Source organism: Rhinoderma darwinii, chromosome 3 (genome assembly GCF_050947455.1).
Source record: "Rhinoderma darwinii isolate aRhiDar2 chromosome 3, aRhiDar2.hap1, whole genome shotgun sequence".
Taxonomy (NCBI): Eukaryota; Metazoa; Chordata; class Amphibia; order Anura; family Rhinodermatidae; genus Rhinoderma; species Rhinoderma darwinii.
In genome coordinates this window covers 417228593-417256525 of record NC_134689.1, presented here as the reverse complement: position 1 = coordinate 417256525, position 27933 = coordinate 417228593, and the positions used below count along the sequence as shown (strand labels likewise).

At 45.4% G+C, this 27933-nt stretch overlaps 1 protein-coding gene across 3 annotated transcripts in view; it reads right to left on the bottom strand.

The window, feature by feature from the left end:
- Positions 1-306: 306 nt before the first annotated feature.
- Positions 307-27933, bottom strand: part of LOC142748429 (protein turtle-like) — an 84565-nt gene continuing 56938 nt past the window's right edge. For 2 of the 3 annotated variants that reach the window (XM_075855525.1, XM_075855526.1), the window contains exons 5-9: positions 21500-21601; positions 2999-3026; positions 2280-2335; positions 2142-2188; positions 307-1537 (exon numbers count right to left, since the gene is read on the bottom strand). In XM_075855525.1, coding sequence (XP_075711640.1) covers positions 1379-1537; positions 2142-2188; positions 2280-2335; positions 2999-3026; positions 21500-21601 — 392 coding nt within the window. In that variant the 3' untranslated portion in view covers positions 307-1378. Of the gene's footprint in view, positions 1538-2141; positions 2189-2279; positions 2336-2998; positions 3027-21250; positions 21391-21499; positions 21602-27933 lie in introns of those variants that run through there. The other variant, XM_075855527.1, reaches the window with a different exon arrangement.

Below are 27933 nucleotides of genomic sequence, written 5' to 3'. Positions count from 1 at the left end.
CTGCCAATAACTCCTCATTGGTGTGCTGCTGAGGACAGTAGTTCCACAGCAAATCGCTGTTGAGGGCATTGATTGGCTGCAGCGGTCATGTGCCATCGACCGCGCGTCACCACAGCAGCTTTGTAAACACAGAAAGGGATAGGGGCTGCGGAGGGGGAACGGAGGCGCCGGAGGAGGTGAGTATAGGTTTTTCATTTTCTTTGCCCACATTTAGGGACTTAGTTTAGATAAGAATTTAACCCGGAAAAAAATGTGTTACTTGTGTTCTAAACTGGTAATAAAATGTACAATATAAATCTTCCTTCATAATTTTTATTAGTAAGGTTTATTTTTATATGCATATATATGTTTAGGTAACTTTGTCGGTATTGGGGGGGGGGGCGGGGGGGCCCTGGCACATTATCTGCACAGGGGCCTTTTGCAGTCTGTGTCCGCCACTGGGTAAGGTTGTGGGTGTGGTGCATCTAGACTGGACCTGGGTAAGGCTGAGGACGTGGTGCATCTATACTCGACCTGGGTAAGGTTGTGGATATGTAAATCTAGACATTTGATACTGTGCCACATAAAAGGTTGGTAAATAAAATGAAAATGTTGGGATTGGGGGAAAATATGTGTAACTGGGTTAATAACTGGCTCAGTGATTTGGGGAAGCGGGAAATGAAGTTTAATGTGGATAAATGTAAGTTTATGCACTCAAGCAGAAGAAACAAATTCTACAATTATGTATCAAATAGCATATAAGATCATGGGATGCATGGAAAGAGGCCGAGATTCTTATGACAAGACCATAGTTTTGCCTCTATACAAATCACTAGTCAGACCACATATGGAATATTGTGTACAATTTTGGGCACCTGTATATAAGAAGGACATGGCTGAACTAGGATGGGTGCAAAGTAGGGCAACCAAGTTAATTAAGGGAATGGGTAGATTGCAGTGCCAAGAAAGTTTATCAAACGTGGGGCTATTCAGTTTAGAAAAAAGACGACTTAGGAGCGATCTAATTACAATGTACAGATATATAATACTGTAGGACAGTACAGAGATCTTTCTAATGACCTTTTTAAGCCTAGGCCTGTAACAAGGACAAGGGAGCATCTGCCACAGGGTGTTGTGATGGTTGTGATGGTTGATTCATTGGGCAAGTTCAAGAAGGGCCTTGATGACTTTCTTGAAAAATATAATATTACAAGTTTTAAGCACTCGATTCTGAAGATGTGACATTAATCCCGAGATTTTTTCTAATTCCCACATTTGAAGTAGTGGAGGAGTTTTTCCCATAACGAGGCAATTGGCATCCAACCTCTTGGGTTTTTTGCCTTCTTCTGAATTGATGGACCTGTGTCTTTTTTCAACTTTATCAACTTTGTGAATGTAACTATTTAACGGTTGAATAAATATCTTGAGGAGCACTAGCGGGCTTGACAGCAGCATAGAGGACCTGGGAGTCATTGTCTAGCCTACTTCCTTTATTCCCATTGCTTGTCTTTGGATGCAAGGAGGTCACATTTACATGTGCATAGAGAATTCCAGGATCCTACAAAAAGAAGAGGAAGAATGATGATTAACTTGAAAATGTATAGGTACTGCGCTTCCTAACACAAACAAAAAAACAGCATGCAACGGTTGGGATTGCTAAAGCCAATGACTATACACATGCAAGTCGCCAGAAAAACACAGATTAGGATAACTGATCATATCGCAACTCCATGGTACGAATACCATGGAATATGGTGACATTACTTACATAGGTGATTTATTCATTTGGCAATTCGACATTTTTAGAACCCTAAAAGTTAATCTGGCCTAAAGTGCAACTTGATCCACAGTCAGACAACATCAATAGATTTATGGCACATTGTGTCATATGACACCACATCACAATAGGCCCTCCTTAAGCCAAATTAGTTTTTGCATGACAGAAGCACAATGGGTGCAAAACATTTATGTTAGGGCTCTGCATAAAACTTCTATGTTTCCCAATGGGAAAGTTGGCCATAGAAGTGAGATAATCGTTGAACAAACCCTTGTTTGGCCCAAAATCCACCATAATCTAGCAAAAGTCTTCACCTCCTGCAAATTATGATCAAGAGAAAACAAAATGAACGTTTCCAATTGCCGGCCTTGTTTGTAAGTCTCACCTCTTGAGCCATTGGAGAGCCCTCGCTGGTGGCCCTTGGTAGTTGCACTAGAGAAAAAGGAAAACATAAAGTATAAAATTCTTATAATGTGGCACAAGAAACGTCTTAACACCGGCATATGGCCAAACTCATTTTTACCAGAGGGGTTCTCGTCTTTTAATGCAATTCCCGAGGTCAAATAATTGACATCTTCCCTAAAAAAAACAAAAGGAAGCAGCTTCAGACAACTGTAAACAACCACATTTTCTCGGTAAAGGCTTTTCTCCTATCTAGTTTCTATTGTGTTGGTTGCTTGGCTGCTCTTTAGCTTTGTTCTGACTCCAGTTTAGCTGCATTGTCTATTGGAGTCTAAAGTAGTCTAAAATCCATCACTTGTCTTATCAGAGGCTCAGACTTCTATTCCAACCGTCCCCCATGCGTAACACTGTAGCTCTTCTTGTTCTTATTGGCTACTGTGCATAAGCACAACCCCAGCACCAGCTCAGCAGGAATTCAGTGCATGGAGAGCTGATTTCAATTATAGTAAAGGACGAAGTCATTAAAAAAGGGGGCAAACAACAAACCATGTAAACTGCTAATAGAAACCACTATTGTGTCTTTCACATGTGATGAAGTGATAAAGTTTCTGCCGCTAATCATGGTAAAACCATGTGAATTGTATTAGGACGTCTTATTATTTGCCCTGGTTGTGATGTAGTAGAGGTTCTGCTGTGTGCTCTGCTACTACCACAACATAAGAATAATGTCTTATTAAAGAATTATTGTAGAATTTTCGTTTAGATCGTGTGTCTGTTTATGTATAATTTAACGGGAGACTAAGAATAAAATATATCCATATATTTTTTTAAATGACTTACCTTCCACTACGTTTCTGGCAAATGATACCTAAAAAAAAAAAAGATTTGAGTCGTTTAGTAATAGTTTTACTGACGATTTAAAAATTCAGAACAATAATAGAAACCTAGACTCTGTGTCTCCTTTAGGGGAAGGAAAGACGTATAGCCTCTATGTATCCATATCAATTGGTTCTGATCTGTCTCCCTGCAGGAGGAGGAGTAGACTCATAGCTCTCTTCTATATATATCACCCTGCAGGAGGAGGAGTAGACTCATAGCTCTCTTCTATATATATCACCCTGCAGGAGGAGGAGTAGTCTCATAGCTCTCTTCTATATGTATCACCCTGCAGGAAGAGGAGTAGACTCATAGCTCTCTTCTATATGTATCACCCTGCAGGAGGAGGAGTGGACTCATAGCTCTCTTCTATATATATCACCCTGCAGGAGGAGGAATAGACTCATAGCTCTACTATATATATATATCACCCTGCAGGAGGAGGAATAGACTCATAGCTCTCTTCTATATATATATCACCCTGCAGGAGGAGGAGTAGATTCATAGCTCTCTTCTATATGTATCACCCTGCAGGAGGAGGAGTAGACTCATAGCCCTCTTCTATATGTATCACCCTGCAGGAGGAGGAGTAGACTCATAGCTCTCTTCTATATATATCACCCTGAAGGAGGAGGAGTAGACTCATAGCTCTCTTCTATATATATCACCCTGCAGGAGGAGGAGTAGACTCATAGCTATCTTCTATATGTATCACACTGCAGGAGGAGGAGTAGACTCATAGCTCTCTTCTATATGTATCACCCTGCAGGAGGACGAGTAGACTCATAGCCCTCTTCTATATGTATCACCCTGCAGGAGGAGGAGTAGACTCATAGCCCTCTTCTATATGTATCACCCTGCAGGAGGAGGAGTAGACTCATAGCTCTCTTCTATATATATCACCCTGCAGGAGGAGGAGTGGACTCATAGCTATCTTCTATATGTATCACACTGCAGGAGGAGGAGTAGACTCATAGCTCTCTTCTATATGTATCATCCTGCAGGAGGACGAGTAGACTCATAGCCCTCTTCTATATGTATCACCCTGCAGGAGGAGGAGTAGACTCATAGCCCTCTTCTATATGTATCACCCTGCAGGAGGAGGAGTAGACTCATAGACCTCTTCTATATGTATCACCCTGCAGGAGGAGGAGTAGACTCATAGCTATCTTCTGTTTGTATCACCCTGCAGGAGGAGGAGTAGACTCGTAGCTCTCTTCTATATGTATCACCCTGCAGGAGGAGGAGTAGACTAATAGCTCTCTTCTATATATGTATCACCCTGCAGGAGGAGGAGTAGTCTCATAGCTCTCTTCTATCTGTATCACCCTGCAGGAGGAGGAGTAGTCTCATAGCTCTCTTCTATATATATATATCATCCTGCAGGAGGAGGAGTAGACTCATAGCTCTCTTCTGTATATATCACCCTGCAGGAGGAGGAGTAGTCTCATAGCTCTCTTCTATATATATATCACCCTGCAGGAGGAGGAGTAGTCTCATAGCTCTCTTCTATATATATATATATATATATATATATATATATATATATATCACCATGCAGGAGGAGGAGTAGTCTCATAGCTCTCTTCTATATGTATCGCCCTGCAGGAGGAGGAATAGACTCATAGCTCTCTTCTATATATATCACCCTGCAGGAGGAGGAGTGGACTCATAGATCTCTTCTATATATATCACCCTGCAGGAGGAGGAGTAGACTCATAGCTCTCTTCTATAAATATATCACCCTGCAGGAGGAGAAATAGACTCATAGCTCTCTTCTATATATATCACCCTGCAGGAGGAGGAGTAGTCTCATAGCTCTCTTCTATATATATCACCCTGCAGGAGGAGGAGTAGACTCAAAGCTCTCTTCTATATGTATCACCCTGCAGGAGGAGGAGTAGTCTCATAGCTCTCTTCTATATGTTTCATCCTGCAGGAGGAGGAGTAGACTCATAGCTCTCTTCTATATATATATCACCCTGCAGGAGGAGGAGTAGTCTCATAGCTCTCTTCTATATATATTACCCTGCAGGAGGAGGAGTAGACTCATAGCTCTCTTCTATATGTATCACCCTGCAGGAGGAGGAGTAGACTCATAGCTCTCTTCTATATATATATCACCATGCAGGAGGAGGAGTATTCTCATAGCTCTCTTCTATATGTATCACCCTGCAGGAGGAGGAGTGGACTCATAGCTCTCTTCTATATGTATCACCCTGCAGGAGGAGGAGTAGACTCATAGCTCTCTTCTATATGTATCACCCTGCAGGAGGAGGAGTAGACTCATAGCTCTCTTCTATATATATAACCCTGCAGGAGGAGGAGTAGACTCATAGCTCTCTTCTATATGTATCTCCCTGCAGGAGGAGGAGTAGTCTCATAGCTCTCTTCTATATGTATAACCCTGCAGGAGGAGGAGTAGTCTCATAGCTCTCTTCTATATATATCACCCTGCAGGAGGAGGAGTAGTCTCATAGCTCTCTTCTATATGTATCACCCTGCAGGAGGAGGAGTAGACTCATAGCTCTCTTCTATATATATCACCCTGCAGGAGAAGGAGTAGACTCATAGCTCTCTTCTATATGTATCACTCTGCAGGAGGAGGAGTAGACTCATAGCTCTCTTCTATATGTATAACCCTGCAGGAGGAGGAGTAGACTCATAGCTCTCTTCTATATGTATCTCCCTGCAGGAGGAGGAGTAGTCTCATAGCTCTCTTCTATATATATCATCCTGCAGGAGGAGGAGTAGACTCATAGCTCTCTTCTATATGTATCACCCTGCAGGAGGAGGAGTAGACTCATAGCTCTCTTCTATATATATAACCCTGCAGGAGGAGGAGTAGACTCATAGCTCTCTTCTATATGTATCTCCCTGCAGGAGGAGGAGTAGTCTCATAGCTCTCTTCTATATGTATAACCCTGCATGAGGAGGAGTAGTCTCATAGCTCTCTTCTATATATATCACCCTGCAGGAGGAGGAGTAGTCTCATAGCTCTCTTCTATATGTATCACCCTGCAGGAGGAGGAGTAGACTCATAGCTCTCTTCTATATATATCACCCTGCAGGAGGAGGGGTAGACTCATAGCTATCTTCTGTTTGTATCACCCTGCAGGAGGAGGAGTAGACTCATAGCTCTCTTCTATATATATCACCCTGAAGGAGGAGGAGTAGACTCATAGCTCTCTTCTATATATATCACCCTGCAGGAGGAGGAGTAGTCTCATAGCTCTCTACTATAAGTATCACCCTGCAGGAGGAGAAGTAGACTCAAAGCTCTCTTCTATATGTATCACCCTGCAGGAGGAGGAGTAGTCTCATAGCTCTCTTTTATATATATCACCCTGCAGTAGGAGGAGTAGTCTCATAGCTCTCTACTATATGTATCACCCTGCAGGAGGAGAAGTAGACTCATAGCTCTCTTCTATATGTATCTCCCTGCAGGAGGAGGAGTAGTCTCATAGCTCTCTTCTATATATATCACCCTGCAGGAGGAGGAGTAGACTCATAGCTCTCTTCTATATATATATCACCCTGCAGGAGGAGGAGTAGACTCATAGCTCTCTTCTATATGTAACACCCTGCAGGAGGAGGAGTAGTCTCATAGCTCTCTTCTATATATATCACCCTGCAGGAGGAGGAGTAGACTCATAGCTCTCTTCTATATATATCACCCTGCAGGAGGAGGAGTAGTCTCATAGCTCTCTACTATATGTATCACCCTGCAGGAGTAGAAGTAGACTCATAGCTCTCTTCTATATGTATCTCCCTGCAGGAGGAGGAGTAGTCTCATAGCTCTCTTCTATATGTATCACCCTGCAGGAGGAGGAGTAGACTCATAGCTCTCTTCTATATGTATCACCCTGCAGGAGGAGGAGTAGACTCATAGCTCTCTTCTATATATATATCACCATGCAGGAGGAGGAGTATTCTCATAGCTCTCTTCTATATGTATCACCCTGCAGGAGGAGGAGTGGACTCATAGCTCTCTTCTATATGTATCACCCTGCAGGAGGAGGAGTAGACTCATAGCTCTCTTCTATATGTATCACCCTGCAGGAGGAGGAGTAGACTCATAGCTCTCTTCTATATATATAACCCTGCAGGAGGAGGAGTAGACTCATAGCTCTCTTCTATATGTATCTCCCTGCAGGAGGAGGAGTAGTCTCATAGCTCTCTTCTATATGTATAACCCTGCAGGAGGAGGAGTAGTCTCATAGCTCTCTTCTATATATATCACCCTGCAGGAGGAGGAGTAGTCTCATAGCTCTCTTCTATATGTATCACCCTGCAGGAGGAGGAGTAGACTCATAGCTCTCTTCTATATATATCACCCTGCAGGAGGAGGAGTAGACTCATAGCTCTCTTCTATATGTATCACTCTGCAGGAGGAGGAGTAGACTCATAGCTCTCTTCTATATGTATAACCCTGCAGGAGGAGGAGTAGACTCATAGCCCTCTTCTATATGTATCACCCTGCAGGAGGAGGAGTAGACTCATAGCCCTCTTCTATATGTATCACCCTGCAGGAGGAGGAGTAGTCTCATAGCTCTCTTCTATATATATATATCACCCTGCAGGAGGAGGAGTAGACTCAAAGCCCTCTTCTATATGTATCACCCTGCAGGAGGAGGAGTAGACTCATAGGCCTCTTCTATATGTATCACCCTGCAGGAGGAGGGGTAGACTCATAGCTATCTTCTGTTTGTATCACCCTGCAGGAGGAGGAGTAGACTCATAGCTCTCTTCTATATATATCACCCTGAAGGAGGAGGAGTAGACTCATAGCTCTCTTCTATATATATCACCCTGCAGGAGGAGGAGTAGTCTCATAGCTCTCTACTATAAGTATCACCCTGCAGGAGGAGAAGTAGACTCAAAGCTCTCTTCTATATGTATCACCCTGCAGGAGGAGGAGTAGTCTCATAGCTCTCTTTTATATATATCACCCTGCAGTAGGAGGAGTAGTCTCATAGCTCTCTACTATATGTATCACCCTGCAGGAGGAGAAGTAGACTCATAGCTCTCTTCTATATGTATCTCCCTGCAGGAGGAGGAGTAGTCTCATAGCTCTCTTCTATATATATCACCCTGCAGGAGGAGGAGTAGACTCATAGCTCTCTTCTATATATATATCACCCTGCAGGAGGAGGAGTAGACTCATAGCTCTCTTCTATATGTATCACCCTGCAGGAGGAGGAGTAGTCTCATAGCTCTCTTCTATATATATCACCCTGCAGGAGGAGGAGTAGACTCATAGCTCTCTTCTATATGTATCACCCTGCAGGAGGAGGAGTAGTCTCATAGCTCTCTTCTATATATATCACCCTGCAGGAGGAGGAGTAGACTCATAGCTCTCTTCTATATATATATCACCCTGCAGGAGGAGGAGTAGACTCATAGCTCTCTTCTATATGTATCACCCTGCAGGAGGAGGAGTAGACTCATAGCTCTCTTCTATATATATATCACCATGCAGGAGGAGGAGTATTCTCATAGCTCTCTTCTATATGTATCACCCTGCAGGAGGAGGAGTGGACTCATAGCTCTCTTCTATATGTATCACCCTGCAGGAGGAGGAGTAGACTCATAGCTCTCTTCTATATGTATCACCCTGCAGGAGGAGGAGTAGACTCATAGCTCTCTTCTATATATATAACCCTGCAGGAGGAGGAGTAGACTCATAGCTCTCTTCTATATGTATCTCCCTGCAGGAGGAGGAGTAGTCTCATAGCTCTCTTCTATATGTATAACCCTGCAGGAGGAGGAGTAGTCTCATAGCTCTCTTCTATATATATCACCCTGCAGGAGGAGGAGTAGTCTCATAGCTCTCTTCTATATGTATCACCCTGCAGGAGGAGGAGTAGACTCATAGCTCTCTTCTATATATATCACCCTGCAGGAGGAGGAGTAGACTCATAGCTCTCTTCTATATGTATCACCCTGCAGGAGGAGGAGTAGACTCATAGCTCTCTTCTATATATATAACCCTGCAGGAGGAGGAGTAGACTCATAGCTCTCTTCTATATGTATCTCCCTGCAGGAGGAGGAGTAGTCTCATAGCTCTCTTCTATATGTATAACCCTGCAGGAGGAGGAGTAGTCTCATAGCTCTCTTCTATATATATCACCCTGCAGGAGGAGGAGTAGTCTCATAGCTCTCTTCTATATGTATCACCCTGCAGGAGGAGGAGTAGACTCATAGCTCTCTTCTATATATATCACCCTGCAGGAGGAGGAGTAGACTCATAGCTCTCTTCTATATGTATCACTCTGCAGGAGGAGGAGTAGACTCATAGCTCTCTTCTATATGTATAACCCTGCAGGAGGAGGAGTAGACTCATAGCCCTCTTCTATATGTATCACCCTGCAGGAGGAGGAGTAGACTCATAGCCCTCTTCTATATGTATCACCCTGCAGGAGGAGGAGTAGTCTCATAGCTCTCTTCTATATATATATATCACCCTGCAGGAGGAGGAGTAGACTCAAAGCCCTCTTCTATATGTATCACCGTGCAGGAGGAGGAGTAGACTCATAGGCCTCTTCTATATGTATCACCCTGCAGGAGGAGGGGTAGACTCATAGCTATCTTCTGTTTGTATCACCCTGCAGGAGGAGGAGTAGACTCATAGCTCTCTTCTATATATATCACCCTGAAGGAGGAGGAGTAGACTCATAGCTCTCTTCTATATATATCACCCTGCAGGAGGAGGAGTAGTCTCATAGCTCTCTACTATAAGTATCACCCTGCAGGAGGAGAAGTAGACTCAAAGCTCTCTTCTATATGTATCACCCTGCAGGAGGAGGAGTAGTCTCATAGCTCTCTTTTATATATATCACCCTGCAGTAGGAGGAGTAGTCTCATAGCTCTCTACTATATGTATCACCCTGCAGGAGGAGAAGTAGACTCATAGCTCTCTTCTATATGTATCTCCCTGCAGGAGGAGGAGTAGTCTCATAGCTCTCTTCTATATATATCACCCTGCAGGAGGAGGAGTAGACTCATAGCTCTCTTCTATATATATATCACCCTGCAGGAGGAGGAGTAGACTCATAGCTCTCTTCTATATGTATCACCCTGCAGGAGGAGGAGTAGTCTCATAGCTCTCATCTATATATATCACCCTGCAGGAGGAGGAGTAGACTCATAGCTCTCTTCTATATGTATCACCCTGCAGGAGGAGGAGTAGTCTCATAGCTCTCTTCTATATATATCACCCTGCAGGAGGAGGAGTAGACTCATAGCTCTCTTCTATATATATATCACCCTGCAGGAGGAGGAGTAGACTCATAGCTCTCTTCTATATGTATCACCCTGCAGGAGGAGGAGTAGACTCATAGCTCTCTTCTATATATATATCACCATGCAGGAGGAGGAGTATTCTCATAGCTCTCTTCTATATGTATCACCCTGCAGGAGGAGGAGTGGACTCATAGCTCTCTTCTATATGTATCACCCTGCAGGAGGAGGAGTAGACTCATAGCTCTCTTCTATATGTATCACCCTGCAGGAGGAGGAGTAGACTCATAGCTCTCTTCTATATATATAACCCTGCAGGAGGAGGAGTAGACTCATAGCTCTCTTCTATATGTATCTCCCTGCAGGAGGAGGAGTAGTCTCATAGCTCTCTTCTATATGTATAACCCTGCAGGAGGAGGAGTAGTCTCATAGCTCTCTTCTATATATATCACCCTGCAGGAGGAGGAGTAGTCTCATAGCTCTCTTCTATATGTATCACCCTGCAGGAGGAGGAGTAGACTCATAGCTCTCTTCTATATATATCACCCTGCAGGAGGAGGAGTAGACTCTAGGCTCTCTTCTATATGTATCACTCTGCAGGAGGAGGAGTAGACTCATAGCTCTCTTCTATATGTATAACCCTGCAGGAGGAGGAGTAGACTCATAGCCCTCTTCTATATGTATCACCCTGCAGGAGGAGGAGTAGTCTCATAGCTCTCTTCTATATATATATATCACCCTGCAGGAGGAGGAGTAGACTCAAAGCCCTCTTCTATATGTATCACCCTGCAGGAGGAGGAGTAGACTCATAGGCCTCTTCTATATGTATCACCCTGCAGGAGGAGGGGTAGACTCATAGCTATCTTCTGTTTGTATCACCCTGCAGGAGGAGGAGTAGACTCATAGCTCTCTTCTATATATATCACCCTGAAGGAGGAGGAGTAGACTCATAGCTCTCTTCTATATATATCACCCTGCAGGAGGAGGAGTAGTCTCATAGCTCTCTACTATAAGTATCACCCTGCAGGAGGAGAAGTAGACTCAAAGCTCTCTTCTATATGTATCACCCTGCAGGAGGAGGAGTAGTCTCATAGCTCTCTTTTATATATATCACCCTGCAGTAGGAGGAGTAGTCTCATAGCTCTCTACTATATGTATCACCCTGCAGGAGGAGAAGTAGACTCATAGCTCTCTTCTATATGTATCTCCCTGCAGGAGGAGGAGTAGTCTCATAGCTCTCTTCTATATATATATCACCCTGCAGGAGGAGGAGTAGACTCATAGCTCTCTTCTATATATATATCACCCTGCAGGAGGAGGAGTAGACTCATAGCTCTCTTCTATATGTATCACCCTGCAGGAGGAGGAGTAGTCTCATAGCTCTCTTCTATATATATCACCCTGCAGGAGGAGGAGTAGACTCATAGCTCTCTTCTATATGTATCACCCTGCAGGAGGAGGAGTAGACTCATAGCTCTCTTCTATATATATCACCCTGCAGGAGGAGGAGTAGTCTCATAGCTCTCTACTATATGTATCACCCTGCAGGAGTAGAAGTAGACTCATAGCTCTCTTCTATATGTATCACTCTGCAGGAGGAGGAGTAGACTCATAGCTCTCTTCTATATATATATTACCCTGCAGGAGGAGGAGTAGACTCATAGCTCTCTTCTATATATATCACCCTGCAGGAGGAGGAGTAGACTCATAGCTCTCTTCTATATGTATCACTCTGCAGGAGGAGGAGTAGACTCATAGCCCTCTTCTATATGTATCACCCTGCAGGAGGAGGAGTAGACTCATAGCCCTCTTCTATATGTATCACCCTGCAGGAGGAGGAGTAGTCTCATAGCTCTCTTCTATATATATATATCACCCTGCAGGAGGAGGAGTAGACTCAAAGCCCTCTTCTATATGTATCACCCTGCAGGAGGAGGAGTAGACTCATAGGCCTCTTCTATATGTATCACCCTGCAGGAGGAGGGGTAGACTCATAGCTCTCTTCTATATGTATCTCCCTGCAGGAGGAGGAGTAGTCTCATAGCTCTCTTCTATATATATCACCCTGCAGGAGGAGGAGTAGTCTCATATCTCTCTTCTATATGTATCACCCTGCAGGAGGAGGAGTAGACTCATAGCTCTCTTCTATATATCTCACCCTGCAGGAGGAGGAGTAGACTTATAGCTCTCTTCTATATGTATCACTCTGCAGGAGGAGGAGTAGACTCATAGCTCTCTTCTATATGTATAACCCTGCAGGAGGAGGAGTAGACTCATAGCCCTCTTCTATATGTATCACCCTGCAGGAGGAGGAGTAGACTCATAGCCCTCTTCTATATGTATCACCCTGCAGGAGGAGGAGTAGTCTCATAGCTCTCTTCTATATATATATATCACCCTGCAGGAGGAGGAGTAGACTCAAAGCCCTCTTCTATATGTATCACCCTGCAGGAGGAGGAGTAGACTCATAGGCCTCTTCTATATGTATCACCCTGCAGGAGGAGGGGTAGACTCATAGCTATCTTCTGTTTGTATCACCCTGCAGGAGGAGGAGTAGACTCATAGCTCTCTTCTATATATATCACCCTGAAGGAGGAGGAGTAGACTCATAGCTCTCTTCTATATATATCACCCTGCAGGAGGAGGAGTAGTCTCATAGCTCTCTACTATAAGTATCACCCTGCAGGAGGAGAAGTAGACTCAAAGCTCTCTTCTATATGTATCACCCTGCAGGACGAGGAGTAGTCTCATAGCTCTCTTTTATATATATCACCCTGCAGTAGGAGGAGTAGTCTCATAGCTCTCTACTATATGTATCACCCTGCAGGAGGAGAAGTAGACTCATAGCTCTCTTCTATATGTATCTCCCTGCAGGAGGAGGAGTAGTCTCATAGCTCTCTTCTATATATATCACCCTGCAGGAGGAGGAGTAGACTCATAGCTCTCTTCTATATATATATCACCCGGCAGGAGGAGGAGTAGACTCATAGCTCTCTTCTATATGTATCACCCTGCAGGAGGAGGAGTAGTCTCATAGCTCTCTTCTATATATATCACCCTGCAGGAGGAGGAGTAGACTCATAGCTCTCTTCTATATGTATCACCCTGCAGGAGGAGGAGTAGTCTCATAGCTCTCTTCTATATATATCACCCTGCAGGAGGAGGAGTAGACTCATAGCTCTCTTCTATATATATCACCCTGCAGGAGGAGGAGTAGTCTCATAGCTCTCTACTATATGTATCACCCTGCAGGAGTAGAAGTAGACTCATAGCTCTCTTCTATATGTATCTCCCTGCAGGAGGAGGAGTAGTCTCATAGCTCTCTTCTATATGTATCACCCTGCAGGAGGAGGAGTAGACTCATAGCTCTCTTCTATATATATATATCACCATGCAGGAGGAGGAGTAGACTCATAGCTCTCTTCTATATATATCACCCTGCAGGAGGAGGAGTAGACTCATAGCTCTCTTCTATATGTATCACTCTGCAGGAGGAGGAGTAGACTCATAGCTCTCTTCTATATATATATCACCCTGCAGGAGGAGGAGTAGACTCATAGCTCTCTTCTATATATATCACCCTGCAGGAGGAGGAGTAGACTCATAGCTCTCTTCTATATGTATCACTCTGCAGGAGGAGGAGTAGACTCATAGCCCTCTTCTATATGTATCACCCTGCAGGAGGAGGAGTAGACTCATAGCCCTCTTCTATATGTATCACCCTGCAGGAGGAGGAGTAGTCTCATAGCTCTCTTCTATATATATATATCACCCTGCAGGAGGAGGAGTAGACTCAAAGCCCTCTTCTATATGTATCACCCTGCAGGAGGAGGAGTAGACTCATAGGCCTCTTCTATATGTATCACCCTGCAGGAGGAGGGGTAGACTCATAGCTATCTTCTGTTTGTATCACCCTGCAGGAGGAGGAGTAGACTCATAGCTCTCTTCTATATATATATATCACCCTGAAGGAGGAGGAGTAGACTCATAGCTCTCTTCTATATATATATCACCCTGCAGGAGGAGGAGGAGTCTCATAGCTCTCTACTATAAGTATCACCCTGCAGGAGGAGAAGTAGACTCAAAGCTCTCTTCCATATGTATCACCCTGCAGGAGGAGGAGTAGTCTCATAGCTCTCTTTTATATATATCACCCTGCAGTAGGAGGAGTAGTCTCATAGCTCTCTACTATATGTATCACCCTGCAGGAGGAGAAGTAGACTCATAGCTCTCTTCTATATGTATCTCCCTGCAGGAGGAGGAGTAGTCTCATAGCTCTCTTTTATATATATCACCCTGCAGTAGGAGGAGTAGTCTCATAGCTCTCTACTATATGTATCACCCTGCAGGAGGAGAAGTAGACTCATAGCTCTCTTCTATATATATCACCCTGCAGGAGGAGGAGTAGACTCATAGCTCTCTTCTATATATATATCACCCTGCAGGAGGAGGAGTAGACTCATAGCTCTCTTCTATATGTATCACCCTGCAGGAGGAGGAGTAGTCTCATAGCTCTCTTCTATATGTATCACCCTGCAGGAGGAGGAGTAGTCTCATAGCTCTCTTCTATATATATCACCCTGCAGGAGGAGGAGTAGACTCATAGCTCTCTTCTATATATATCACCCTGCAGGAGGAGGAGTAGTCTCATAGCTCTCTACTATATGTATCACCCTGCAGGAGTAGAAGTAGACTCATAGCTCTCTTCTATATGTATCTCCCTGCAGGAGGAGGAGTAGTCTCATAGCTCTCTTCTATATGTATCACCCTGCAGGAGGAGTAGACTCATAGCTCTCTTCTATATATATATATCACCATGCAGGAGGAGGAGTAGTCTCATAGCTCTCTTCTATATGTATCACCCTGCAGGAGGAGGAGTAGTCTCATAGCTCTCTTCTATATGTATCACCCTGCAGGAGGAGGAGTAGACTCATAGCTCTCTTCTATATATATATCACCATGCAGGAGGAGGAGGAGTCTCATAGCTCTCTTCTATATGTATCACCCTGCAGGAGGAGGAGTGGACTCATAGCTCTCTTCTATATGTATCACCCTGCAGGAGGAGGAGTAGACTCATAGCTCTCTTCTATATGTATCACCCTGCAGGAGGAGGAGTAGACTCATAGCTCTCTTCTATATATATAACCCTGCAGGAGGAGGAGTAGACTCATAGCTCTCTTCTTTATGTATCTCCCTGCAGGAGGAGGAGTAGTCTCATAGCTCTCTTCTATATGTATAACCCTGCAGGAGGAGGAGTAGTCTCATAGCTCTCTTCTATATGTATAACCCTGCAGGAGGAGGAGTAGACTCATAGCTCTCTTCTATATATATATATATATATATATATATATATCACCCTGCAGGAGGAGGAGTAGACTCATAGCCCTCTTCTATATGTATCACCCTGCAGGAGGAGGAGTAGACTCATAGCCCTCTTCTATATGTATCACCCTGCAGGAGGAGGAGTAGACTCATAGCTATCTTCTGTTTGTATCACCCTGCAGGAGGAGGAGTAGACTCATAGCTCTCTTATATATATATCACCCTGCAGGAGGAGGAGTAGACTCATAGCTCTCTTCTATATATATATCACCCTGCAGGAGGAGGAGTAGTCTCATAGCTCTCTTCTATATATATCACCCTGCAGGAGGAGGAGTAGACTCATAGCTCTCTTCTATATATATCACCCTGCAGGAGGAGGAGTAGACTCATAGCTCTCTTCTATATATATCACCCTGCAGGAGGAGGAGTAGTCTCAAAGCTCTCTTCTATATATATATATATATATATATATATATCATCCTGCAGGAGGAGGAGTAGACTCATAGCTCTCTTCTGTATATATCACCCTGCAGGAGGAGGAGTAGTCTCATAGCTCTCTTCTATATATATATATATCACCCTGCAGGAGGAGGAGTAGTCTCATAGCTCTCTTCTATATATATATATATATATATATATATATATATCACCGTGCAGGAGGAGGAGTAGTCTCATAGCTCTCTTCTATATGTATCGCCCTGCAGGAGGAGGAATAGACTCATAGCTCTCTTCTATATATATCACCCTGCAGAAGGAGGAGTAGACTCATAGCTCTCTTCTATATGTATCACCCTGCAGGAGGAGGAGTAGACTCATAGCTCTCTTCTATATGTATCACCCTGCAGGAGGAGGAGTAGTCTCATAGCTCTCTTCTACATATATCACCCTGCAGGAGGAGGAGTAGTCTCATAGCTCTCTTCTATATGTATCATCCTGCAGGAGGAGGAGTAGACTCATAGCTCTCTTCTATATATATATCACCCTGCAGGAGGAGAAATAGACTCATAGCTCTCTTCTATATATAGCACCCTGCAGGAGGAGGAGTAGTCTCATAGCTCTCTTCTATATATATCACCCTGCAGGAGGAGGAGTAGACTCATAGCTCTCTTCTACATGTATCACCCTGCAGGAGGAGGAGTAGACTCATAGCTCTCTTCTATATATATATATATATCACCATGCAGGAGGAGGAGTATTCTCATAGCTCTCTTCTATATGTATCACCCTGCAGGAGGAGGAGTGGACTCATAGCTCTCTTCTATATGTATCACCCTGCAGGAGGAGGAGTAGACTCATAGCTCTCTTCTATATGTATCACCCTGCAGGAGGAGGAGTAGACTCATAGCTCTCTTCTATATATATAACCCTGCAGGAGGAAGAGTAGACTCATAGCTCTCTTCTATATGTATCTCCCTGCAGGAGGAGGAGTAGTCTCACAGCTCTCTTCTATATGTATAACCCTGCAGGAGGAGGAGTAGTCTCATAGCTCTCTTCTATATATATATCACCCTGCAGGAGGAGGAGTAGTCTCATAGCTCTCTTCTATATGTATCACCCTGCAGGAGGAGGAGTAGACTCATAGCTCTCTTCTATATGTATCACCCTGCAGGAGGAGGAGTAGACTCATAGCTCTCTTCTATATGTATCACTCTGCAGGAGGAGGAGTAGACTCATAGCTCTCTTCTATATGTATAACCCTGCAGTAGGAGGAGTAGACTCAAAGCCCTCTTCTATATGTATCACCCTGCAGGAGGAGGAGTAGTCTCATAGCTCTCTTCTATATATATATATCACCCTGCAGGAGGAGGAGTAGACTCAAAGCCCTCTTCTATATGTATCACCCTGCAGGAGGAGGAGTAGACTCATAGGCCTCTTCTATATGTATCACCCTGCAGGAGGAGGAGTAGACTCATAGCTATCTTCTGTTTGTATCACCCTGCAGGAAGAGGAGTAGACTCATAGCTCTCTTCTATATATATCACCCTGAAGGAGGAGGAGTAGACTCATAGCTCTCTTCTATATATATCACCCTGCAGGAGGAGAAGTAGACTCAAAGCTCTCTTCTATATGTATCACCCTGCAGGAGGAGGAGTAGTCTCATAGCTCTCTTCTATATGTATCACCCTGCAGGAGGAGGAGTAGACTCATAGCTCTCTTTTATATATATCACCCTGCAGTAGGAGGAGTAGTCTCATAGCTCTCTACTATATGTATCACCTTGCAGGAGGAGAAGTAGACTCATAGCTCTCTTCTATATGTATCTCCCTGCAGGAGGAGGAGTAGACTCATAGCTCTCTTCTATATATATCACCCTGCAGGAGTAGGAGTAGTCTCATAGCTCTCTACTATAAGTATCACCCTGCAGGAGGAGAAGTAGACTCAAAGCTCTCTTCTATATATATCACCCTGCAGGAGGAGGAGTAGACTCATAGCTCTCTTCTATATATATCACCCTGCAGGAGGAGGAGTAGTCTCAAAGCTCTCTTCTATATATATATATATATATATATATATATCATCCTGCAGGAGGAGGAGTAGACTCATAGCTCTCTTCTGTATATATCACCCTGCAGGAGGAGGAGTAGTCTCATAGCTCTCTTCTATATATATATATATCACCCTGCAGGAGGAGGAGTAGTCTCATAGCTCTCTTCTATATATATATATATATATATATATATATATATATATATATCACCATGCAGGAGGAGGAGTAGTCTCATAGCTCTCTTCTATATGTATCGCCCTGCAGGAGGAGGAATAGACTCATAGCTCTCTTCTATATATATCACCCTGCAGGAGGAGGAGTAGACTCATAGCTCTCTTCTATATGTATCACCCTGCAGGAGGAGGAGTAGTCTCATAGCTCTCTACTATAAGTATCACCCTGCAGAAGGAGAAGTAGACTCAAAGCTCTCTTCTATATATATCACCCTGCAGGAGGAGGAGTAGTCTCATAGCTCTCTTCTGTATGTATCACCCTGCAGGAGGAGGAGTAGTCTCATAGCTCTCTTCTATATGTATCACCCTGCAGGAGGAGGAGTAGTCTCATAGCTCTCTTTTATATATATCACCCTGCAGTAGGAGGAGTAGTCTCATAGCTCTCTACTATATGTATCACCCTGCAGGAGGAGAAGTAGACTCATAGCTCTCTTCTATATGTATCTCCCTGCAGGAGGAGGAGTAGTCTCATAGCTCTCTTCTATATATATCACCCTGCAGGAGGAGGAGTAGACTCATAGCTCTCTTCTATATATATATCACCTTGCAGGAGGAGAAGTAGACTCATAGCTCTCTTCTATATGTATCACCCTGCAGGAGGAGGAGTAGTCTCATAGCTCTCTTCTATATGTATCACCCTGCAGGAGGAGGAGTAGTCTCATAGCTCTCTTCTATATATATCACCCTGCAGGAGGAGGAGTAGACTCATAGCTCTCTTCTATATGTATCACTCAGTAGGAGGAGGAGTAGTCTCATATCTCTCTTCTATATGTATCACACTGCAGGAGGAGGAGTAGACTCATAGCTCTCTTCTATATATATCTCCCTGCAACAGGAGGAGTAGACTCATAGCTCTCTTCTATATATATCACCCTGCAGGAGGAGGAGTAGACTCATAGCTCTCTTCTATATATATCACCCTGCAGGAGGAGGAGTAGTCTCATAGCTCTCTTCTATATGTATCACCCTGCAGGAGGAGGAGTAGACTCATAGCTCTCTTCTATATATATCACCCTGCAGGAGGAGGAGCAGTCTCATAGCTCTCTCCTATATGTATCACCCTGTAGGAGGATGAGTAGTCTCATAGCTCTCTTCTATATGTATCACCCTGCAGGAGGACGAGTAGTCTCATAGCTCTCTTCTATATATATCACCCTGCAGGAGGAGGAGTAGACTCATAGCTCTCTTCTATATGTATCACCCTGCAGGAGGAGGAGTAGACTCATAGCTCTCTTCTATATATATCACCCTGCAGGAGGAGGAGTAGACTCGTAGCTCTCTTCTATATATATCACCCTGCAGGAGGAGGAGTAGTCTCATAGCTCTCTTCTATATGTATCACCCTGCAGGAGGAGGAGTAGTCTCATAGCTCTCTTCTATATATATCACCCTGCAGGAGGAGGAGTAGACTCATAGCTCTCTTCTATATGTATCACACTGCAGGAGGAGGAGTAGTCTCATAGCTCTCTTCTATATATATATCACCCTGCAGGAGGAGGAGTAGACTCATAGCTCTCTTCTATATATATCACCCTGCAGGAGGAGGAGTAGACTCGTAGCTCTCTTCTATATATATCACCCTGCAGGAGGAGGAGTAGTCTCATAGCTCTCTTCTATATATATCACCCTGCAGGAGGAGGAGTAGACTCATAGCTCTCTTCTATATGTATCACACTGCAGGAGGAGGAGTAGACTCATAGCTCTCTTCTATATATATCACCCTGCAGGAGGAGGAGTAGACTCGTAGCTCTCTTCTATATATATCACCCTGCAGGAGGAGGAGTAGTCTCATAGCTCTCTTCTACATGTATCACCCTGCAGGAGGAGGAGTAGTCTCATAGCTCTCTTCTATATATATCACCCTGCAGGAGGAGGAGTAGTCTCATAGCTCTCTTCTATATGTATCACACTGCAGGAGGAGGAGTAGTCTCATAGCTCTCTTCTATATGTATCACCCTGCAGGAGGAGGAGTAGTCTCATAGCTCTCTTCTATATATATCACCCTGCAGGAGGAGGAGTAGACTCATAGCTCTCTTCTGTATATATCACCTTGCAGGAGGAGGAGTAGACTCATAGCTCTCTTCTATATGTATCACCCTGCAGGAGGAGGAGTAGTCTCATAGCTCTCTTCTATATGTATCACCCTGCAGGAGGAGGAGTAGACTCATAGCTCTCTTCTATATGTATCACCCTGCAGGAGGAGGAGTAGACTCATAGCTCTCTTCTATATATATTACCCTGCAGGAGGAGGAGTAGACTCATAGCTCTCTTCTATATGTATGTATCACCCTGCAGGAGGAGGAGTAGTCTCATAGCTCTCTTCTATATGTATCACCCTGCAGGTGGCAGGGCAGTCTCATAGCTTCATCCTTTATATGTGATTATCTTTCAAAATCCAAATGAATAATACCTTAGAGGGCTTGAGACATTGGCCGAAACCTTTATATTTCCCCTTTTATTCCCCTTCGATCCGCCTGTTTCGTGCTCATTTATAAGCAGACAGATAAATTGCAGTAAATGTTCCATATATTTTTTAAGTTTCATGCCTCATTTTCCTTAGAGCGGCAGACTCTCCTGGTCTTATTTTACATGCTTTTTAAATATTCAGAAAGCTTCTGCTTTGCCTCGATGGAAGATTCTTGTTTGTTCCTGTTGTAAAAATCCCTCTTAGGCCGGATTCACACTAGCGTTTGGTCCGTGATATACGGCCCGTATATCGGCAGCATTTCCAGGACCGAACACACTGCAGGGAGTCGGGTTCCTAGCATTATAGTTATCTATGATGCTAGGAGTCCCTGCCTCGCTACGGGAAGACTGTCTCGTACTGTAATTATGTTTTCAGTAGTTCCGCGGAGAGGCAAGGACACCTAGCGTCATACATAACTATGATGCTAGGAGCCCGGCTCCCGGCAGTGTTTTCGGTCCGGGAAATGCGGCAGTCATGTGGACTGTATATCACGGACCAAACACGCTCGTGTGAATCCGGCCTTAGTGAATATGAAAAATTAGGAAACAAAGAGGATGTCTACTGAAGATCTACACAGCCTCCAGGAGAAGACCAGAAGGACCTGCTAGTAAAGAAGATTTTTTTAGGTATAAGACAGATTTACAATCAACTGTAAGATTTGCTTGCTTGCAAAATGTATCTGAAATAGGAGGTACACTTTTAATTTCTCTTACCTTTTTTCTTTAAGATGATGACTACAGCACATAAAATAATGAGAGCAGCAAAAACAGCGGCTAAGATGTATACCCATGTATTATTACCAGGATCATCAGTTTCTAAAAAAGATCAATTAGATCATGGTAGACATTAGCACTGAATATTATAACTTCCTGCAAATTAACAGTGATGCAATTAAGCAAAGTCACAGTTTACCCCAACTATGCAATCCAATACAGCAAGTCATTACGTTACTTGTACTGTTCCAGAGTTACATCCTGTATTATACTCCAGAGCTGCACTCACTATTCTGCTGGTGGAGTCACTGTACATACATTACATTACTTATCCTGTACTGATCCTGAGTTACATCCTGTATTATACTCCAGAGCTGCACTCACTATTCTGCTGGTGGAGTCACTGTACATACATTACATTACTTATCCTGTACTGATCCTGAGTTACATCCTGTATCTCTTTATTTTATATAAATTTACAAAACATAAACTGAAAAACAAATACATAACTAATTCCATATAACCAAAAAGTCACAACCAAATTCTTATAAACAAATTTTCTTATATACATTTCTGTATATGAGAAGAGAAAACCATACCAGACCCGGCCACATACACCCCACTCTTATATACTTACATCTACACTTCATCCGAAACTAAACAATAACTAGAATATATACAAACATCATATAAACGTAATCAAAAGTACCAACAGAAAATCCCCCGACCCGCGTCAACCAAGGGCCTAAAGAAACAACATAATAATGATAACAAATAAAATAATAATAATAACAAAAACAATCCAAAATATAATAATACTAATCCCAATTTTTTTTTTTTTTTTTTTTTTAAACACACTATACACATCCTGACTTTCCCTAACCTTACCCTTCTTACCTAAACTCCACCACCCCAGCCAGCATCTCGCCTCATGTCCTCTCACGTCCGCATAGTCCAGATGCTGGCCCCCACCACCACACCCAACACCCCAGCCCAGCCCCCCGCCCCATGTCCTCCCATGTCCGCATAGTCCGGGGCTGGGTCAGGCAAACCCCCCCCCCACCCGACCCCCTCCCAACCTATCTATTAACCCACTTAAGTCTATCCCTATTCTAACAACATTTCTACAATATAATACAATACACATCACCAACTTGTCCAAAATACCAAACCATATACAAAATACACCGTACCCGAAAGCACCAAGTTCGGTCGCTTGTAAACCTTTTTCCTGCCATTTCAATCCTAAACAAAACAAAAATCTTCCAGTGCTTACCTAGCCCATCACCAGATAGAGAGAAGGTAAAGCCCCCCCAGCTCCCCCCCAGAGGCCAAGGTACCACGTCCACCGCTGCACCCTCCCTATCGCTTGCCCTATCTCCTTACCCTATTACTAGCCCTTTCTTGACCCTATTGAAAGCTGACCCTATGCTGACCCTCACCTTTCCCTTATTCCGAGCCCTATCTCTATAATTTTTTGGTGCCTCAGCGGAACGCAGACCCCCACCTCCAGTTGAGCACCGGTGACGACCACCCCTCCCTCATGAAGGCAGACACATTAAGGCACCCAAAAGGAAAAGCCCCTCCAGAGACGAGAGGCTTTGGATGCTCCCAATCTGCCGACCTCCAAAGAATGCACCTTCACCAGGTCACCCATGATATTGCTAACAACCTCATCCACTAGGAGGATTTTCTTCTGGGTAGAAACTAGACATCGTGCATTCCACATAAAGTGCCTGACCACTATACTGACTAGAAACAAGGTGCAATGGTCCCTACCACCGAGGTCTCCGAACACTCCATAGGCCCACCCAGCATAGGAGAGGCTGGTTAGGCCTGGCCAACCAATGGAGGCTCCCACCCTTTTGTATACCTCTGTATTGAAAGGGCAATGAAGCAGGAAATGCTCCATGCTTTCCAGCACTCCGCCACACTCCTCCCGGGGGCAATCCCGATCATCAGAGCTTCTGCACTTTAGATTGTCCCTCACATACAGTCTCCCATGGAAGCAACGCCAAGCCAGATCCCAAAACTTCTGGGGAATCCTCGCTGAATTTAAAAGTTTTAATCCCACCCCGAGGTCACTACTTGGGCAGTCTTTGAGCGCCAGGGGCTTCTGGAAGTGGGTCATCAGGACCCTCTTGTCAAGAAATTTTCTCGACATGGTCCTGATCTCCCACACCTCCAGACCCCACCGGCGAACAATCTTCAGCGCCAGGGTGGCATAAGCCGGGAGATGTCCGTGAGGTGTACGCAGGTCTTTCACTTGCCCTCCTCTCTCCCATTCCTGGAAGAAAGGCCGAAACCACCCCCTGCAGGAGGATATCCACCAAGGAGCCCTCTCTTGCCAGAGGTTTGCCAGGTTGATCTTAACAAAGGTGTTCACTAGGAACACCACCGGGTTAACCATACCTAACCCGCCTAGTGTCCTTGGTAGGTAAGTAACCTCCCTCTTGATTAGGTTGAGCCTGTTCCCCCATAACAGCTGGAAGAACAGGCTATAGACCCGAGTCCAGAGAGGTTCTGGCAAGATGCACACACTGCCCAGGTAAAGCAACATGGGCACCAGGTAGGCCTTGGCCAAGTGAACCCTTTCCCTCAGGGTTAAGGACCAACCCTTCCATTGGTCGACCTTCTGGGCAACTAGATTCAGCCTATCCTCCCAGTTCTTCTTGGGGTAATCACCCGGGCCAAATTCGACTCCTAAGATCTTAGCAGACCCCTGAGGCTCTGGAAGGGTGTCCGGGAGATCAAAACCAGGATCTCCTCCTCCCAGCCAGAGACTTTTGCACTTATCCCGGTTGATCTTGGACCCAGATGCCAATGAGTAACGCTCCACTTCCGACATCACCCACTCTGCTTCCCCTCTCGAGGAGACAAAAATGGAGACGTCGTCTGCGTACGCAACCACCCTCTGAGTGGCCTCCGGCCCCTCCAGGCCGGCCCTGACTCCCGCCAATGGCCCACGATCGATCCTTTTAAGAAAAGGATCAATTGCGAACGCATATAGCAAAGGGCTCAAGGGACAACCCTGGCGGACACCAGACCCAACCTCAAAGGGGGTTCCAACCCAACCGTTCACCAGCGCAAAAGTCTCAGCCCCAGTGTATAAGGTCTGTAGCCAATTGACAAACCCCCCCGGTAGGCCGTACCTCAGAAGGACCGACCAGAGGTACTCGTGGTCCACCCGGTCAAAAGCCTTGGCCTGGTCCAAGGACAGGATGTACCCCTCCCACCGACCAGAATTTCCCTGCTCCACTGCCTCTCTGACACTGAGGACAGCACTAAATGTGCTGCGGCCTGGAACAGAGCAATGCTGGACCGGCGAAAGGAGCCGGGATGCAAACTTCACCAGCCGATTAAACAGCACCTTTGCGAGAACCTTTCTGTCCGTATTGAGCAGCGCTATGGGACGCCAATTCTCAATACGGGTCGAGTCTTTACCCTTCGATAAAACGATCAAGGCCGACCTCCTCATTGACATTGGCAAAGTACCCGAGGAAAGGCACTCATTAAACACCTCAGTCAAGAGGGGAACTAGGGTTCCTTTAAAAGTCTTATAAAACTCGGATGTTAAGCCATCCGGCCCTGGCGATTTTTTGAGGGCAAGCCCATCAATCGCCAATCCCACTTCCTCTTCCTTGATCGAGTCTATCAAAACACCGAGAGAGGGGTCTACCCCTGGCTCAGGGATGGTTTCAGCCAGGAAAGCCGACATCTCGTCTCGGTTTGGATCTTGCTTCCCCAAGAGGTGCGAGTAGAAGGATCTGACGACCTCCAAGATCCCTGATTTGGATCTCTTCAGAGATCCTGTACTATCAATCAGTCCTGTCACAACCTTACGACTCACTGACATCTTACAGTTCCTGTAGGGGTCGGGCGAGCGGTACCTCCCGAAATCCCTCTCAAGAACTAAAGATGTGTGCCTATCATACTGACACCTCCTGAGCAAAGCTTTCACCACGGAGATCTCCTCCCTACTACCCCCGGTTGAGACCAGATGTTCGAGTTTCCTCCTCAGTTCCTGATATAGGCGGTACCTACTCATGGACCTGAGGCTCGAGAGCCTGCGGAAAAATCCTGCCACCCGGACTTTAAACAACTCCCACCACTCAGACTTAGTACCACTGAGATCCAACAAAGGTACCTGGCTCTGAAGAAAATCCTCAAAGTCCTGTCTTATCTCCGCTTCTTCCAAGAGAGTAGAATTCAGCCTCCATATACCTCTTCCCATCTGGAGGGACTCTGCAATGTTCAAAGAGAAAATAATCATACAGTGATCGGAGAACTCCACCTCAACAACGGACACTGGTGAAGAGATGGCTTCCTCCTTCAAAAAAAACCTGTCTATCCTAGACCTACAACTACCTCTACGATAGGTGAAACCCGAGTGGCCTGGGGTATGCCTGATGTGGATATCCACCAGGCGAGCATCGCTAACTATATTTTTTAATGCTACACTATCATAGGTCAATTTTTTATCTCCGGAACCTCCTCTATCTCGGGGCCTCACGACAGTATTGAAGTCCCCTCCAAAGATAACTTGTCGACCTGTAAAAAGGAAAGGCTTAATCCTCATGAAGAGACTTTTACGGTCCCATTTGCTCTGGGGTCCGTATATATTGATTAGTCTTAATTCCTGTCCCCTCATGAGGACATCTAAGATCAAGCACCTCCCCATTTCTAACTCAATCATCCGTCGGCATGTTACCGGTGCGGTGAAAAGGACCGCCACTCCGCTATAGGGCTCAGCCGCAAGAGACCAGTAGGAGGGCCCGCGTCGCCACTCCCTCCTAGATTTAACGACGTCTGCCAAAAGTGACAGCCTGGTCTCCTGCAAAAACAAAATGTCGGCTTCAACTCGGCCAAGAAAATCAAAGGCTGCAAATCTCGCCCTATCTGACTTAATGCTGGCAACGTTAATTGATGCCAGCGTCAACGGAGTGGGTGCCGCCATCATGGATGTTTGAGTTAGACGGCTTTCTTCTTCCCACCCCCCCCTCTATCTGATGAGGACCCCCCTTCTTTGCCTCGCTTCTTGCAAACTGAGGAGTCCATACTCACCACCCTATTCCCATCTTCATCCCCAAGTTCCGGGTCAACCTCCCCCTCTGGGGGCAACGGCCCCTGCAGCAGGGGAGGCTCAACGACTCTGGGGTGCCCTACCATGCCCTCCCTCTTAGTATGGGAGGCTGGAACGTCCACAAGAGCATGGTATCGATCAGTAGAGCGCACCAGGGGGGTACAGGATTTACCTTCCTGGGCCAGGGCGGGGCCAGATGTATTTGGCCCTTGGGTTTTGCCCGGTGTCCCTTTTGCTGTAGGCTGAGTCCTCTCTTCCTCTCCCACACTTTCATAGTGGGAGGACTGAGAGTCCTCAGCCCTCTGCTCCCTTTGGATCCTCCTCATCTCCTCGTTCAATTCGGCCTCCCCAGGGGCATCAGCTTCAGGGGGGTCATCCAGATCCGAATCAGAGGTCGTCCCAGTTTCCTGGAGCGCCCTCTGAATCCTCTCCTTCCTTCGCTTCTCCGCCCTTCTCTGGCGAGAAGGGGGACCCTTCTTTGCATTCTTCCCTTGCCCCTGTGCCCCATCGTCCCTGCCCGCACCCTCACCCACGGAGGCCTCCCTCCTCTCATCCTCTGCAGGTTTGGAACAAGCATTGACAACAGAGCGAGGACACCGACTGAACGGGTGACCTAAGTCACCACACAGGTTGCAGCGAATCCGGTCACACGATGCGGCTAGATGACCAATCCCCCCACAATGAGCACACTTCTGCACCTTGCAGCCTGCACTCAAATGTGAGGGGTCGCCACACCGGTGACACAACTTCGGCTGCCCCTGGTAGAAGACAAGGATTCGATCTCTTCCCAGGAAAGCAGACGATGGTATGTGGGACACCGTCTGTCCCAGACGCTTTAGTTTAACCATGAACGTCCAGGCCCCTGACCAGATGCCAAACTCATCCATGTTCTTCCGTGGCATCTCTACTACCTCTCCGTACCTTCCCAACCAGGTCATGATATCAATACAAGAGAGTGACTCATTACGGGTAAGAACGGTCACTCTCTTGGGACCACTTTGGCGAGAAATTGCTTGTGCAGCAAAGTCTCGCCAGCCAGGCTCGTCCTTCATCAGCTCGTAGTTCCCCCAGAAGACCTCAAGGCCCCCTAGGTGAACAAAGCTGATGTCAAACTCGACCGAGCCATGAGGATGTATCAAGGCAAAGATGTCACTCGCCTTGAAGCCCATCCCCAGCAGCAGCTCCACCACCCTCTTTCTGGGAGGGCACGCATCATTGCCACGCCACCGGAGACGGACCACATTCCTCCTGGCTACAGCCTGCCCGGCTGTTGGGAGCGACCACTGATCTCCTCGTTGCTCTCGGAAGGCATTTAGACCATATCTGTCTATCCAGAAAGACAGGTCCTTCT